This window comes from Melospiza georgiana, chromosome 3 (assembly GCF_028018845.1).
Source record: "Melospiza georgiana isolate bMelGeo1 chromosome 3, bMelGeo1.pri, whole genome shotgun sequence".
In the NCBI taxonomy this organism is placed as follows: domain Eukaryota; kingdom Metazoa; phylum Chordata; class Aves; order Passeriformes; family Passerellidae; genus Melospiza; species Melospiza georgiana.
Genome location: NC_080432.1, coordinates 78,348,458 through 78,365,211, shown reverse-complemented (window position 1 = coordinate 78,365,211; position 16,754 = coordinate 78,348,458). Strand labels below are relative to the sequence as shown.

General features: G+C 49.2%; 1 protein-coding gene across 2 annotated transcripts; it reads left to right on the top strand.

The window, feature by feature from the left end:
* The first annotated feature begins 3,669 nt into the window (after positions 1–3,669).
* VGLL2 (vestigial like family member 2) lies at positions 3,670–9,642 on the top strand. Of its 2 annotated transcripts, XM_058021298.1 has the most exons (4): positions 3,670–3,750; positions 5,908–6,199; positions 7,979–8,497; positions 9,602–9,642. In XM_058021298.1, the coding sequence occupies exons 1-4, from the start codon at positions 3,670–3,672 to the stop codon at positions 9,640–9,642; spliced, it is 933 nt and encodes a 310-aa protein (XP_057877281.1). The 2 variants fall into 2 exon arrangements, with proteins under 2 accessions (XP_057877281.1, XP_057877282.1); XM_058021299.1 differs by lacking the exon at positions 7,979–8,497.
* The last annotated feature ends 7,112 nt before the right edge of the window (positions 9,643–16,754 follow it).

The window sequence follows — 16,754 nt, the reverse complement described above, 5'->3', positions numbered from 1 at the left end:
AGCCAAGTTACTTGCAATCTCAGTCAGATATGTAAGAGTTTAGAAGAAATTCCAGGAGGTTCCCAATGCGGTCGGCTCCTCACCACCAAGCAGGCCATGTCTTTTATGTACTTGTAGTATCAAAACTGAAAATACAGTGGTCATCACAGTGGGAGAGCACATCAGTGTCATGTCTTAAAATTTGTGTTATGGCAAAAAAACCTAATAGCTATAATCATCAGTTGCAAAGAAGGTATTTCTCAGCAAGACAAACACTAGAAAAATAACAAATTATTGCCTCAATATTTTTAGAACAATGTTGAAAAATTACATAGGTTGCAAATAAATGGTACAAAAACTATTAGAGGAATTGCAGTAGAAAGTTAAGGAGCTCCATCTATTTTGGCAGGAAAAAACATTATATGGAATAAAATCAATTTCATAAGAGAAAATATTACATACAAAAGGGCTGTTTAGATAAGTGAACTAAGGCATTACATGAACCAACAGCTGGAGGCTGAAGCCAAGCCAACCCAAGCTGGAAGAGAAAAACACTGAAGTCTGCGAAGCAGAGTGGCAAATTGCTGCAGCAAGGGCTGGATTCTCCACTCACCTCATGGTATCTTCTATTTGGAAAAGCATTACTGGAAGCAGTGACAATTTCCCTGAGCTTCTAAAGAAGTATATTATGAACAGCAAGAGTGATATATCAGAAATGTCCCTTCTGGATGATAAACACTTAATCCTTTAATTGAACGTGATACTCAGTGCTCAAACCTTCACACACCAGGGGCTGGCAGGCTGGCACTGGATGTAGGATTTCTAGGGAAGGTGAGCAACTAATGTGGTCAGTGCTACCACGTTTTTGTCCCAGTCTTTCTGAATGTTGATGTTTTGTTTCATGGTCTGTTTGCTTGTCTGCTGAACCATTCATGGTAGTACCCAATTCTTGTTTTGTAAAATGTTCCAGCTTAGCTAGAAGATAACACTGACTTGCTTTATATAGGAATGCTTTCTGAGGCATGGTTCTGCATCTTGCTGTTTATCAGAACCTATCATTCTTTATTCCGAACAATATTTTCTTTTCATATTGCTGCTGTGAAATATTTACCAGTGTATGGCTTAGGAGTAGGCCCATGCCAGTGGTGTGATGGGACACAGCCAGTTCTTAACCCATGTCCTTTCTAAAATTGTGCTTTTCTTTACTGCTGTCATAATTTTCTCTCTGAGGCAACTCAGCTGTTTCTTTCCAAGTTTTTGTAATTCCTTATGTGACTCAACCCATCTAAAATTCTTTACTTAAGACCAAGGAAGATTGTTTTTATATAATTGTAAATGCACAGTGAGATCATTAGTGAATATAGTTTCTGACCCCGGGTTCCCAGGATAATTTCCTATACCAGGACTAATTTCACAGATTCACCAAAGAGGCAAAATACTGCCAGCATATTTGCATGAATGTTTTTATTGCTCTGCATTAAGACACTGAGGTTTACTTGTGTCTTACACTGCGCAGTTTTACAGCCAAATAACTGTCTGTAAAAGAGACCTAATTCCTACCAAGCCCCATCAGACCCAATTCCCCTCGCATATACTTGAGCCTGAGGTAAAACCCCTGAATTCAGCCCCCAAGGAGAGATTCTCCGGGGGAAGATCATCTGTCACACCACAGCACCCAGTCACACATGTTGCTCTTACACTTTGGGTTTTCCCACACAAGGGAGTGCTCAGCCTTGGTCCTACCTTTGCTCTGGCACAGAGTCCCAGTGAAGGGCTGGTCGGAAGAGCAGGAGGGCATTCTGTGTCTTTGGAGCATTGGACTTACCCTCTGAGAAATGGGCCTTTTTTGGTACCTTGCCCAGCACACCATTACCTTTGAAACAGGCACAGGTCTGTGGTGCTGAGAAAGCTCCCTATCTCTCACAAGCAGGGACACAGAGGGGAAGTGAGATCCCGTTGTCCCAAGCGAGATCCCTCGGTCTCTTGCTGTGAGGAGGGAAGGGCTGTTCTTTAGCTGACTGAATTAATTTGGACACCAGCCACAGAGTGAGTCCTTCCCTCTACTGTGACTATTTGCTTATTGCTCAGGATAAATAAAAGTATAGACTATAAGTTACATTTCTTATTTTAAAGCCTCATTTTCTTGACCACCAACACAAAATTGGCTCTGATGTGGGAAGGAGGAACACTGCGGCAGAAGTCACAGACCCGGTGTTTCAGGCTGCACTGCAGTATGAAAAACGAATTTCCCAAACTCCCAAGAATACAGAGAAAGAAATTTGTTTAAATGTGAATTTTAAACCTTGCACCTGGTGCAGAAAACATTGAAACATGATCATTAGGCACTGAAATATGATTTTGGTGAACAGCAGACATTCAAAACAATTTCTAACACTTGGAATGTAAAAATTGCATTTTGAAGAAAACAGAATAGAGTCCATGCTTTGTTTTAAATATGATGGTTTTTCTGCTAAAATTAATTTAAATCTTTCCAGGTCTTCAAAATTCATAGTGTTCATTCTTTTCAGATTTCCCCCAATACTTTCATAACCAATAAGCATTTGAAAATGGAGTAATATTATTTCCCTTGCACTTCCTATATTTTTTCTGCTTTATTACAGGTGCTTAAAAGAAAACAAGATGAGTCTCTTCTCACAGTAGTTGTGACCCGTACCATGAAGCTGAACATTTCAAAGAGTTGATATTGAAATGAGAACTTACATCTTTGTTAAAAAAATAACCTGCCTCCTACGCAACTCCTTTAAAATGAGCAGGGAAGGTACATTCACCTATTTACAACTTTGCGTGTCGCACTCAGCAGAAAGCCAGGGAGTAAATCCAGTTTACCTTCACGATAATTTGTTGTTTTGACGTGACTTTGCCCCCGGCGTTGTTTTAGTTTCTATTAAATGCAAAAGCATCGCCGTTCCCGGGATTTGCAATGATTTAAAAGTTTCTGGGGAGAATCCTCCTCGGGAGCAACTGGTTTTTCCTCCTTCGGTTTATCAGACCTCTCAGTTCCTGTGGCTTTGGAGGTGGCATTTTCCGGCGGACGCCGGGCTTGGTGGAATTTGGATGGGGTCACCCAGATCCCTGCCTTTCCCGGAGCTCCCCTTCGCCCGGGCCAGGAGCGAGGGCCGGCGGGCGGCCGGGGCATCCTCCCCGGGGGCAGCGGGGCAGCACCCGGCGCAGGAGGCGCGTGGAACGCAGTGAAATAAATGAAATAAAACCAAAAGCAGCGGGAGATGGGTTGACCCGCTGGGTAAGCCCTCATCTTCCGCCGACCCCCGGTTCGCCCTGCACCCCGCCAGCCTTCTGGGTGGCCAGAGCTCCCCCTGCGCCTCCAGCCCCGCTGCTCCCGGGCAGTCCCGGCTGCGGAACCGGGGTCTCCCTGCTCCCCCCGCCTCTGCCACCCGCCGGGACCGGGGCTGGAATCCCCCGGCGGCCCGGGAGCCCCTCCAGTCCCGGCGTATTTGCGGGAGGGAGCCACGCTATAGGAAGGGCGGAAGGCAGGGAAAGAAGGCAGGGAGGGGGTGTCAGCACAGCCCAGCGCGGCCTCATCCCCCCTCACTCCTCCCACCAGTGCGTGGTGCCTCTTAACCCCCGGGAACCTCCCTCCCCCGAAGCATTACTCCACTTTGCAGAACACGAGTTGATGAGAAAAAAAATACTTCTCGGCCGCGGCCAGCCATGAGCTGTCTGGATGTTATGTACCAAGTGTACGGTCCTTCCCAGCCCTACTTCGCAGCAGCCTACAGCCCCTACCACCAGGTACGTGTAGGGGACAGCGGTGAAGAGGCAGAAGGTGGGAGGGGTATCGTCTGGAGGATGGCCATCTGGGGCCTCACCAAAGGGAAAAAGGGAAAAGGAGAAGGGGAGGGGAAAGGGGGGGCGGGAGGGGGGGAGATCTGGGAGCCTGCGATGGTGAGCGGAGCAGAACCGCATCCCACCTTGGCGCGGGGCTCGGCAGGGTACGTACGCCGGCGGCAAACGACGGACTTCGGGATGCCTTTGGAGAGCGGGGACGATTTTAACCCTCAGAAGGATTTTTAGGGGGTTTGTTTGCTTGTTTGTTTGTTTTTTAAATGTTTGCTTGATTGTTTTCTTTGCCGGGACGAGCTACTTACCAGCTCGGCGGGTTGGGGTGGCGATGTGTGTGGGGACCGTCGGGGGCTGCGAGGCCGGGCTTCCCGGGACATCGCTCACCCCGGCGCGCCGGCATCCCTGTGGAAGCCGCTCGGTGCAGAGATTTTGCAGCCGCCTCGGAGGGGTGCTTCGGAGTTACGCTCTGGAAGCGGGATAGGCGAGAGAGACTCGAGGTTGCGGGGTTTGCCCGGTTTGGCCATAGCGGAGGAAACCGCGGCTGCGAAGGGGAGCAAGGGGCTACGGGATGCTCCTGTGTCCCGGGGCGCTCTCGGCGGCGGCGGGACCCCGCGACGTCTCCCGGGCTCCCCGGGCTGCCGGCGGCCCCGCGGGGGCTTGGTGAGCTGCAGGCACGTCCCGCCGCCCCGCTGCGTGCAGCTCGGCCCGGGAGGGCGCGGGTACCAGCTGATGCCGAGGGTTCAAGGAAAGGATCGCTCCGGCCGCGGGGATGTCCGGGCACGCACGGCCCGTGCTGCGCGGGACCTGCTGGGCCGGGACGCGCACGGTCCCGCGTGGGTCCGGCTCGGCTCCCCCAGCTGCACCTGCTGCGCACCGCTTTCCTTTCTACCCCGCTGCGTTCCCAGGTTTTCCCTCGCCCTTACCCCTTCCAGAAATTAATTCCTTCCTCCCCCAGCATAACGAAGAAGGGGATGGATGTAGAGAACGGCGCCCCGGGCCCGAGGCGGGTGCAGCCCCCGCCGTGCGGCGGTCCCCTTGCCCCCTCCAGCGCCCGGCAGCGGGTCCCAGGACCCGTCACAAATAGCAGATAATGCCTTTCCCCACCTTGCCTTCCCTCCCACCACCCTCTCAAACCCCGGCTTATGACATTATTAAGGGGGATGATCATTACCTCAATGGCCGAACAGGGAGCCAAGAGGAAAGGCGGTCGTCGCGACGAGTGACATTATCAAATATACCGCGTGTCTTGGCCCAAGACTCTGCCCCGTCCTCTCGGTTCTTCCCCCGCCGGCCGCCCCAAGGCTCTGCTGGCGGCGGCCAAGCCCGGGCTTCGCGTCCCAGCGCTTATTGCTAAGAAACTCTCAGCAGCTGCAGACACGCTAACGCGCATGAAGACGAGAGACATCCGGAAAACTTCACAACGCCCGCTCTTTTCCCACTCGGCGGAATACAATAAAAGGAGATTAATTTTCCAGCAAATACCTGGAGCTTCTTGGTGTCCAGGGAAATGCTGAGTTTTGCCCTGAAGTTTGTTTGAGACTGTCAGTCTTTTTTCACCCCTCTTTGCTTCTAACCTCGCCGCTGTGAGTTACAGGACACCCTTTGCACCAGACAGACTCTCGGAGCCGGGGACCGAGGGGCTCTCGCGTTCTCCCAGCTGCCGGCGCTGCTCCGTGGCTGCTCGGCCGTCGCCCGCCCGTGCCCCGGCATTGCAGCTCCTTGGCGGCCGCTGTCCGCTCCGAAGCCAGCTCTGCTAAGAGCCTTTTTTGGGGGGCTTGGTGTGGGGGACCCGGTGGTGTGACCCCCGCCCGGCCGCGCCTTCCCCACCCGGCGGCTGTCTTGCTCCATCCCGTTCGGCACCCGTGGGTTTCGGTCCCCCGGCCCTATTTGCAGTCCCTTCGCTGTCCCCGGACTTGAGAGGGCGATATGGGGATGAGGGGATTGAGGTGTCTGCTGAGGGAACGGCGGGCAGCCGAGGAGCAGACTTTGGCATCCTCTCGGGGAGACCGCGGGAGAGGGCTCCGCGCTGCACGCCGGACGGCACAGGGAGGGCCAGCGCACCTTGGTGTGCTGCTGACCGACTCCGTTTTCTTTCCTTCCCTGCAGAAACTCGCCTTTTACTCCAAAATGCAGGAAGCCCCGGAGAGCGGCAGCAGCGCCAGCGCCGGCAGCTCCTTCTCCAGCCACGCCGCGGCCAGCATCAAGGAGGAGGACTGCAGCCCCGAGAAGGAGCGACCCCCCGAGGCCGAGTACATCAGCTCCCGCTGTGTCCTCTTCACCTACTTCCAGGGGGACATCAGCGCCGTGGTGGATGAGCACTTCAGCCGGGCGCTCAGCCAGCCCAGCAGCTTCTCCCTGGGCAGCGCGAAGGCGGCGCGGAACGCGGGCTCCTGGCGGGGTGAGCGCCCAGCACCGGGGGCGCGGGGGATGCGGGGATGCGGGAGATGAGGGGGATGCGGGGGGTGCAGGGGATGCGGGGGGTGCAGGGGATGCGGGGGATGCGGGGGATGCGGGGGATGCTGGGCCCCCTCTGGGCCGGCACCTCGTCCCTGCCTCGGCTCCGCATCCAGCTCCCTCCTCCTTCCCATCAGCGGCTGGTCCGGCGGGCATCCCCTGGGATTTGAGGCTAGGAGCTGCCAGCTGTTTGGCCCTTTTAGGGTAAAAAGGAAAGAAAAAATCCATGCAGAGGGGCATGGTCCGGGGGGAAAGCAGCCAGAGAGGTGGTTGGGGGAAGCAAGTTGTCTTTTCACTGCAGGTACTTTACCTGGAGAGGGCTACAGCACAACTAGCCACGGAGTGACTCCCAGACTGTGACTGTGACCAGTGTATTCCCTGTTGACCCCAGCTTTCAGTTTAGAGTGGTCATAGTGATGGGAGCAAAGTAAAAAGCAAATGTGGGAACAATCTGATCAGCTTCCCACCTCTAAAAGAAAATTATTGCGTGTGTCCACGTATCTTGCCCTGTGTGTATCACCACCCTGATTGTTGCTGGAGTGCTGACAAGGACTCTTAAGTTTTGGAAAACAAGGGCTTGCAGACCTGGCCATGGCCGTGCGCTGTCAAGTCCAAGGCCGTGGCTTATGCACAACTCTCTGTATCCACGCCTGATTCACACTGGACAGGCCCACGAGAGTAGTCAGGGCAGAGGGGAATAATCTTCTCCACACTCCATCTGCCAGAGAGTTAGGGCTGGCACTTCCTTGTGGGCAGTCTTAGCAACCCTCCCTCACAGGGCCACCTGCTCAGCCAGGGCTGGTTTCCCAGACCTTGCACGGATTGCTGTCTGTAATGTCCAAGAATATTTCACGGCTGAGAGATATTCAGTGCTGGAATTGATGGCAGTAGAGGAGGTTTTTTTGCTCATCATGAACTGCTTCTCTTTCTCCTAAGCAATGCCAAGGCTCAGAGCTGACATACTTCCCTGGCAAAGAAGTATTAGGAACATAGCTCTATTTCTTTCAAGAACAGTGTGCATTCCCAATTAATCATACATAACATCTATTTGTGATATTAATAATCACCAGTCCATCTTGCATGTTGCTAACTGGGCTAAGAAAATTTAGGGTCTTTGTCTTTGCCCTGTCAATCTCCAAAGTTCTACTGAGGGCTTCCCAAACAGGCTGACAATATACCTAAGAAACATATGGCTGTAATAGATGGAGAACTGCCCCAGATATTTGAGTAATTCAAACTTGCCTTTAGTCACATCTCTCACTGTTCCTGCCCACTTTGCTACTGCATTGAGGCAGCAGCTTCTTTCCAGGAAACATTGGGCATAAATGTTTAGACAAGGAGATTATCACAAAAAAAAACAAGAAAAACCCAAACCTGAAAATTTAAGTGGTGTATAGTAGCCCTCAGTTTCCACTACTGAAGGCAAGAGATGTTTCTCTTGCCTTAGGTAACAACATTTTGCCCATCTATGTAGTAAGAAAAAGCTGGAGGACATAGTTGCAGCTTCATGGATAAGCCATAGGACAGGTGTGTTGGGTGTTTAGTCAGAGAGGAATTCATATTTGTTTGGAGCAAGTTCTTATCCTTGCCAGTTTTTCATGGAATAAAGGGAATGAAAAGACTGGTTTGGGTGGATCAGGAAGGGACAAAACCCTGGGGAAAGGAGATCAAGTCTTCTGGGGTGTGCTCATTACTGACCTTCTTTCCCATTTCCTTCACCCAGATGGATCCTTCCCAATGAGCCAGCGCATCTTCCCGCCGTCCTTCTGGAACAGCACGTACCAGCCCTCCTCGGTGCCGGCCAGCCTGAGCAGCCCCCTGGCAGCTGCGGCCCACAGCGAGCTGCCCTTCGCCGCCGCCACCGACCCCTACGCGCCCGCCTCCCTGCACGGCCACCTGCACCAGGGCGGCCCCGAGCCCTGGCACCACGCCCACCATCACCACCACCACCACCACCACCACCACCCCTACATCGGCACGCAGAGCAGCGCCTACCCCCGCCCCGCCGCCATGCACGAGGTCTACGGGCCCCACTTTGATCCCCGCTACGGCTCGCTCCTGGTGCCCACGGCCTCCGTCAGGCCCCACCGCCTCACGCCCGCCTCCATGCCCGCACCCGTCAGCCGCCCCTGCGAACTGGGCAAGAGTGAAGTGGGCGCTGCTGCGGCCTGGACGACGCCGGGCCCCTTCCCCAATGCAACAGGAGACATGGCACAGAGCATCGGCCTCAATGTGGACACAGGTAATGAGCTGCCCTCGGCCCCTCCACTCCCTTGGCTCAGCTGCTACCCTGCTCCCTATTCCACACCCTCCATAGCAGTAGGGAAGGACTCGGGGGGCCGGCTGAGGTTCTGCTGTAAGGGAATGAACCGAGGGTGGAAGCCCCATGTGTGACTCCTGAGCTCTGCCCTGAGTGCTCTTCTTGGGGCTTTCAGGCCAGGCAAGTGAAGAAAGGAGAGGAAGGATGAGACAGGCCAGCACGTCCCATCTCCACAACATTGTTTGAATTTCTGAAGTCCACAAACATTCCCTGAGGAAACAGGTTGCTTTGAGGTACTTTTGTCCTGGCCCTGATCTTGCTCCTGCATTGAGAAGTGAGAGTTAGGAGCAGAATGGAGCAGGCCCAAAGGTCACTGCTTGGCCCCTTCCATGTGCTGCCCAGAGGGGTCATTTCTAGACACCATGCAGGTTCATGAACTAGCTCCTCTCCTTAATTACCTTCTCCTCCCAGTTTTTGAGATGAAAGCACAATTGCATTTGGTGAGAAAAAAGGCAGTGGTCTTCCCCTGGTGGTGCCTGTTGGGGTGTCTGGAACCAAGGTGTGGTTGTAGTGCTGACAAAAATAGGTGTGCAGGCACAGTCAGCAGTGACAGATCCTGAGTCAGTGGTTGTGAAGGGAAGGGAAGTCTGCTCCTTGGTGGTTTCATTACTGGAGCCACTAATGGCTCCTTATGGTGTCCTCACTGTAAACAGGAGGGACTTTCTCCAGTCTTGGAGAGAGCTTGGGCTCCTCCCCTTGTTTGAGCTTGGACTCCTCCTTGTTTCACAGCCATCTGGGACTCTGGAGATCCCATGCTTTAGACTGATCTCACCTGGAAAGAAACGCAATTTGTTTTCCTCTGTTCTTAAATGCCTGTACCTATTTTTCTTCTTCCTTTTTTTTTTTTCTTCTCTCCATTCTCAGGTTTGCAACCTCAGGATAAAAGCAAGGATCTGTACTGGTTTTAGAGCTGTCCTTCACTCTTCTTCCCCTGGCTCTCCCCTGTAGCTCTCTACCCGTTAGACATGGTGGCACTCAGAGCTGAAATCGGGTCAGTTTGTAACAGCTTCTGATCTTGGTTTGCAGCTCGCCGTTACTCCTTCTGTGGTGGATCCCTTCTGAGCTGATGTGCTGACTCAAAGACTCTCAGATCCCCCCTTGCCCTTTTCCAAGCCCACCGTGGCCCTGCTGCTCAGGGAAAGACAACGGGATTTAAAAGGACCTGGCATTGCAAGGGTGATACTTTAGACTTATTTCGGAGAGGAAAGTCGTTCTGTTGCAAGAAGAGAGCCAAAGACATTGAACTTCTATTTAAGCAGACCCCATACCCACACCTGCAGCCAGACTACTCTGAAAGAGTCAAATCACATCGTGGATGGTGATGCAAAACCACTGGTCTTTACACAGGCAACAGAGGAAATTCTGGGTTTTTTTTAGTGGTGTGAATATTTTTTTATGGCAGTGAAAGTTATTTCTTGAATGCAACCATGGGAAAGATACTCAGCAGTTTTGAACTGGATTTTTATTTTGCATTATAGAAAAGTAAAAGGAGAAGAAACTGGAACTCACTAACTTTTTCGGACTATCAAGGAACTGGCCAGATTTTTCAGCTTTGTGATTGTGAGTGGCAAGTGTCTGACTGGGGCCACCTGGCCTGGACTTACAGATATGCAGCTGTTCCCCTCACAACTGTTTAAATCCCAGAAAGACAAAAACCAAGGTGGCACTTCTCAGACTTTGGCACATTGCATTGGCTGTATAACAGTTGTTTGGTTGGGGGTGGGGTTGTTTGTTTGGTTTTGGTTGTTTTTTGGTGTTTTCTTTTTTTTTTTTCCTTTTTTTTTTTTTGTTTTTACAATAAACATTTTCTGGTGAAAGTTTTACCCTCTTAAAGCAGGGGGAGAAAGGAATCCAATGAAGAATGGCTCACCTCCAACCCAACAGCCTTTAAAGGGAACACCAGCACAAAAAACACTTGGTGGACATAAGTGCTGAGTTGCCTCTAACACTTCCCTTTGTCTACTTGTTGCTGTCATTTTGTCACTTTAGTAGTTGTTTTGTTTGGGGTTTTTGAAAGGGGCAAATAGATATTTAACAGTAGCAAAGCTGTATTAAAGGTATCTCCTTCACTCATTCTGTGTACTTTAATGAAGAATTAAAGCTAAATAAGAGAAATGAGGCAAACTGAAAACTTCAGGGTGAACCAGAAACCATATCTCTCATGTGGATGAAGTGAGTTATTTTATTATTTTGCCTGAAAGATAAATAGAAATCCTAACATCTGAAAATATTTTCTTGGTGAGTAAAATACACAGAGATAAATACAAAATATAAGAAAATATGAGACCATTGCAGTGCTACATTTTAGAGTATGGTGTGGCTGTCAGATTGGTTAAAGTAAGGGAGCTGGTCCATATTTCTTCAGCTAACAAAGGGGACTGTAGCATATAGAACTGCTGTTGAGGTGGTAAATTAAAGTTACTACCAGGTGACGAATAATTAATGAAACAGGGCAGAAATGGCACTTACCCTATACCTAAAAGATTACTTTTTTATAGACAAATATCTGTTCCCAACACTACTGTGTTTTGTGGTTTTTCTGTTTTGGTTTTTTTTTTTCCTTAATGTAATGTCTTTGAAGCTGACAAATTTTAAAGCATTTAGTAGGAAATTCCTAACATTACCCCCTGACACTGGGAGAAGCAGTAGAAAATGAACTTTTGTTCTGAGATCAGAGCTTTTACCTTTCAAACTCTCACAAAATTTGGCATAATGTTCACCCTCTGTCAGGAGTGGAGTTATGAATAACCCAAACTTGCTTCTCCTAGGTTTGGTGAAAACTCAGTTTCTGGGAAAGAATAGGAATCCTAGCAGAAAGAGTTTGACAAAGCAGTGTGAGTACACACTGTGAGAAGCTGACCAGGAGCAGCTCCAGCCAGAGCTTAACAAATGGCAGGGGGAGCTTGCCGTGGTTCCCTCAGCCGGACAAACCGGTGGGTATTTTTCCCTCAGCCTCCAAATATCCAGAGCCCAGACAAGCTGCGAAGGGCAAGGGAATGATTCCAGAATTTACATTATTTATTAAACAAAACGCATTCCAAGGTGTTTATCAAGGAAGAAGGCACCAGCTTTTTGCAGCAAAAAAGTAATTAAAAGCACTAGTTTGACTGCAGAAACTTAAAGTTAGCAGGATAATTTTGTGAGCATTTTCCTGAGGGCTTTCTCAGGCTGTTTTTTAAGTTTGTTTTATTTTTAAAGGTAAATCTGAGTCTGTGATTGGTCGTGCTTCACCAAAATTATTTCTTTTTTCTTTCTTTTTTTGTCCCCTCTTCTCTGCAATTCTTAACAAGGAGGGCTGAGTGACGCAGCCCAAATACATTTGAAAATATTCATGTAAGCATAAATGAGTCATTTGCTACCTTGCCATTTACAATCCATTTTGACTGTGAATATATTCGAGCATGAGAATTTATCCAATGAATCCATGAATATTGGTTTTGCCATTTGTTCTGTGAGTACAGTACATTTTTTACTGCTTTATCATGAAAACATCTAAACACAAAAGCCAAGACAGTGGCTCAAGGTGCTAAAAGTACAAACAACTTTTATAAAACAGTCCTACTCTGGGTGGACTGCAGCCTGAAAGCACACATGCCCTGTTTTGGCTAATCCTTGCAGTTTTGCTCGCTCTGTGTTATTCAGACTCCTGAAGGAGCACCAACCTTTAAGTTTGGGCATTAGTCTTTGCAGGACTGGGGCCACAGCTCCTAATGCAGTAAGAGTGCACGTGACCATCATGCCATTTCTCAAGCCTGTTTCATTCCTCTTTGCATCATAGGTCACTACTCCCTTAGTCATGAATGCTTGTAGAAAATCTGGAATTACAAAAGAAACCCTTCTTAGATGTTACATAAATATTACCTGTCACATGCTTGTCACGCACTGAAGGGGATGTGAGTCCCCATCTCTGCAGCCTGGACAGCAGATCCTCCTGCTATCCCCTTCTGAATGTCATGCACCCCACTGTGCTCTCTAGCTGCCCACCTGACAAACAGACTAGCCCAGCTGGGATGGACAAACAGACACAAACAGCTTCAGACCCATTCGTGCAGAGTCCAGCGAAGAAGGCAGAGGAAAAGCATCTGCTGCAGAGCATGGACACAGCAAGGGTACCTGCTGCTGCCCAGTAGCCTCCACAAGGAGTTTCCAAAATGAGCTCTGGATGTATTCACCACAGGTATTTAATTCCCTTTATGAAAATAGACGAAAATCAGCAAAGCATGAAGGAGTATACTGTTTTGATTATCTCTGAGGTTAAAAGTGATCTGTCAAGGGAAGGAGGGAGGTGGGGATAGAGCATGGCATTTGTGGGAGCAGTCTCCACTTTATTTTAATGAGGTCTTTGCTTCAGTACTGCTGCAGTCACAAGAGTTAAGCATGAAACTCTTGAATGCTTATATGTGCCTCTACACTTAGAGTCTAATGTTGGAGAGCTTTAGGGTAGTGTTGCTTATTTCTTACCTACTTTCCCAGTGTGTCTTCCACAGGAGCCCCCAGCAGAGGAGGAGGAAGGGAGGGGACAGAGGGTGAAAGAGAGGTTGAATAATCCCTTCTGCATCCCCTAGACTGTGTGCTGCTGCCGCTGGGGAAATGTATCTGCCCTGTCTCCTCCTTGGGTCAGGAGCTGCCGACCCTTCTCGCCTTCCCTTTGAAGTCATATTTAGGCTCACAAGACAAGCTCTAGCTAGGGCTTAAATGTTGGGCCCTTCTTGGAAGGGAGGAAAATGCTGCTGGTGGCTTTGGATGCAGCAGCGTTCTCTAACTGACAGTTGCTGTGCATCTTTTTCTGGGCAAGTGTTGTAATTAACGTGCCCTTTTGATTACAGAAGGATGAGCCAGCTCCTGTGGAGGATTGTAGTGTCTTGGCTGTCTTCCCGGGCCTGCCACCCAGAGGAGCAGTTGCAGCAGGGAAAGGAGAGAGTCCTATGGTTATTTTCAGGAGTGAGACACTGATTTTGTATGCTAGGCAATTTTGCATAGGGAAATGCAAGTATCAAATAGCAAGATCATTTAAAAAAAAAGGAATAGGGGAAAATGAAGACAAAAAAAAGAAAAAGAAAAAAAAAAGAAAAAGAAAAAGAAAAAGAAAAAGAAAAAGAAAAAGAAAAAGAAAAAGAAAAAGAAAAAGAAAAAGAAAAAGAAAAAGAAAAAGAAAAAGAAAAAGAAAAAGAAAAAGAAAAAGAAAAAGAAAAAGTTTTCCTTCAGTCATTTCCCAAGCTTTGGGACTATAGCTTAGCGAACCATGCTGTTAATTTAGTTGCCAGCATAGTAACACTGTTATCTAATCTGAATGTAGTGACAAGCTACTCAGCCTGGGTTCTTCATGTCCATTTCTAGTCTTAAAGGAGGAGTTACTTTAGCAGTGCACTTTCTACTGCCTCCTTAGCCAGGTGTAACCCAGGAATAATGTGCATCAAAGCTGTAAGTGCAAATTGCAGCAGAGAGGCACTGGGGTGCTATGTCCCATCCTCCTGCCCCTGCCCTCTGGGCACCAGGTCCCCCAAGAGATAGGGAAGGTGCTGGAAGAGCCCGCTCAGGAGTGCGAGAGTGTAGGAGTGCAGGGATGCACAGAGCGCAAATGCAGATGTGCAGATGTGCAGGGTGCAAGACTGTAGGAGTGTAAGAGTGCAGGGATGCAGGGTGCAGGGGTGCAGGGTACAGGAGTGTAGGCATGCAGCTGTGCAGGCTGCAGAGGTACAGGAGCGCTGGGCGGCAGGGTGCAGGTGTGCATTCTCCTGGCCCCCCATCTCATGCATGGGCACTTCATTTGTCGGCTGCAGCCCACAAAAGCACAGGCTGGCCAAAGACAGGAGCATTTCATTAGGTATGTGCCAGTTGCTTATTTATTCATAGTAAAGGCAGGGTAAGCACCTGGCAGGAGTGCTGTCCCATTAGGAGATGTAATAGCACATTGGATATTACTGAGGGTACTCCATCTCCCTGTGGCATGGTGCATTTCCTTCTGCCCTACCTGGCCTGGGTACAGTTGCAAGGTGCTCCTCCCCCCTCATCATACCCACCCCAACTTCTCCACTTCTCCTCTCCTTGACTTCTATCCTCAGCCTGAACCCTGCATTCCATTTCCTCTCTGTTCTCCTGCCTCACCCAGGCTCTTCCCTCCTGCACTCAGTACTCTGGCCCTGCACCACAGCAGCAAGGAGCAAAGAAACAGTGTGAGGAGGGACACAAACTTTCCTGCCAATGTTGTTTGCATGGAGTCAGTATTTACATGATGAACAGAGTTGGACAAACATGGGCTTTTTCAGGAAGAGCCAGTGCAATTGGTCTCAATCCTGCAGTGAACCTCTGTGGCAGGAACCAACCCTAACACCTGATTCTGACCCAGTGGAAAAACTCCTTTTTTCCAGAAGCTGGGATCTAAAGAACTGTGACAACCCCAGTTGCACAGAGACACAAATGATTATTCTGTCTTGACAGACCTACACAGCTCCCTCCTTGTATTTAACTGCAGTCCAAGTGAGCTGGATCAGGAAAGAGACACTTGATAGCTGCTGTTTCCGTGGTTGAAATATTTGTGAAGTTAGCGCATAATCTGAAAGCAGAAGCTAATAAATTATAGGGTGCTAATTGGGGCCGGAGTGGAGCCGTCAATCATATTATCCTAAACACACAGAGACCCTCATAACCTAAAAAGGCAAGAAAGGCTCCAGGAACAGCTCCCAGTTGTCACTAGCCATGACCTCCACTTCAGTGAGTGCACAGAGAGTCAAGGCAGAGAGTTTATTCTGCTAAGAAAATGCAAATCCTGTATTTAAGACAGCACTTTTATTTGATTTTGTTTACACTCTTTGGGAGTGTATTTCCCAGAGAATGTTATTGTTTTCATTTGACAATTAACTTGACACTTATGCCATTAAAAAATAAAGTAGATCAGATAAGAATTTGCAATTTTTATATTTGTTTAGTCCTTAGACAAATTCAAGACAATCCACAGTCCAACCTCCTTGCACATAGGCTTGTTTTTTAAAAGCCATCCTATAACTCATATATCTTTTATTACTTCCCATGCCCCAGTAACATATATTTAAGTCCTGCTCTTAGGACCTGCAGGACTCTGTGATCTGAGCCAAAACACAGCTGTGCAGACATAGTAAATATAGGGTGTTTGCAGCTTTAGTCACTTTGTCACTACTTTTTTTTATATTGCTTCCATCAAGATTGAGTATTTTACTCACAATATAAAACTAAATCAAATAATTCTAAAGAGATTTTTAGTAACATTTTTCCCCAGAAATTTATTTCTGTTTGTAGATAGGTAGGCATCCCAGAAAGCATTCCCTGAAGAAAAGATGCGACTGGATCAGATCACCTTGAGGGCCATCACACAGCACATGCAGGACAATCAGGGGATCAGGCTCAGGCTTACAAAAGGCAGGTCTTGCTTGACTTACCTGATCTCCTTCTATGGCAAGATGCCCCACTCAGTGGATGAGGAAAAGACTGTAGATGTTGTTTATCTGGGCTTCAGCAAAGCCTTTTACACTGTTTCCCACAGCATTCTCCTGAAGAGTCTGGCTGCTCATGGCCTGGCCGGGGTTTTACCCATCTCACTGGGTGAAAAGCTGGCTGGACAGCCGGGCCTAGGGAGCAGTGGTCAGTGGGGTTACATCCAGTGGGCAGCAGACACAAGTGGTGTCCCCCAGGGCTCAGTACTGGGTCCAGTCCTGTTTAATATCTTTATCAGTGATATGGACAAGGGAATTGAGTGTTGCCTCAGTCACTTTGTAGGTAATACCAAGCTGGGCAGGCATGTTGATCTGCTGTAGGGCAGGAAGGTTCTGTGGAGGGATCTGGACAGGCCGGATCCATGGGCCAAGGCCAGTGGGATGAGGTTCAACAAGGCCAAGTGGCATGGCCTGCCCTTGGGTCACAACAACCCCAGGCAGCGCTACAGTTTAGGGGGAAGAATGGCTTGTAAACTGCCCAGAGGAAAAGGACCAGGGTGTGCTGGTTGGCATCTAACTGAGCATGATCCAGCTGTGCCCAGGTGGCCAAGAAGGCCAATGGCATTCTGGCTTGTGTTAGAAATTGTGTGGCCAGCAGCACCAGGGAAGAGATTGTCCCTCTGTACCCAGCACTGGTGAGGCCACACCTGGAATCCTACCTCCAGTTCTGAGCCCCTCACAACAAGAAAGACATTGAAGTGCTGGAGCATGAC

Bases quoted from the DNA above. Each gene is read 5' to 3' on its own strand.
- VGLL2 (XM_058021298.1), top strand. From the start codon at position 3,670: ATGAGCTGTCTGGATGTTATGTACCAAGTGTACGGTCCTTCCCAGCCC. The intron at 3,751-5,907 runs GTACGTGTAGGG...CCTTCCCTGCAG, and splicing joins CCTACAGCCCCTACCACCAG to AAACTCGCCTTTTACTCCAA. The intron at 8,498-9,601 runs GTAATGAGCTGC...CTTGGTTTGCAG, and splicing joins CGGCCTCAATGTGGACACAG to CTCGCCGTTACTCCTTCTGT.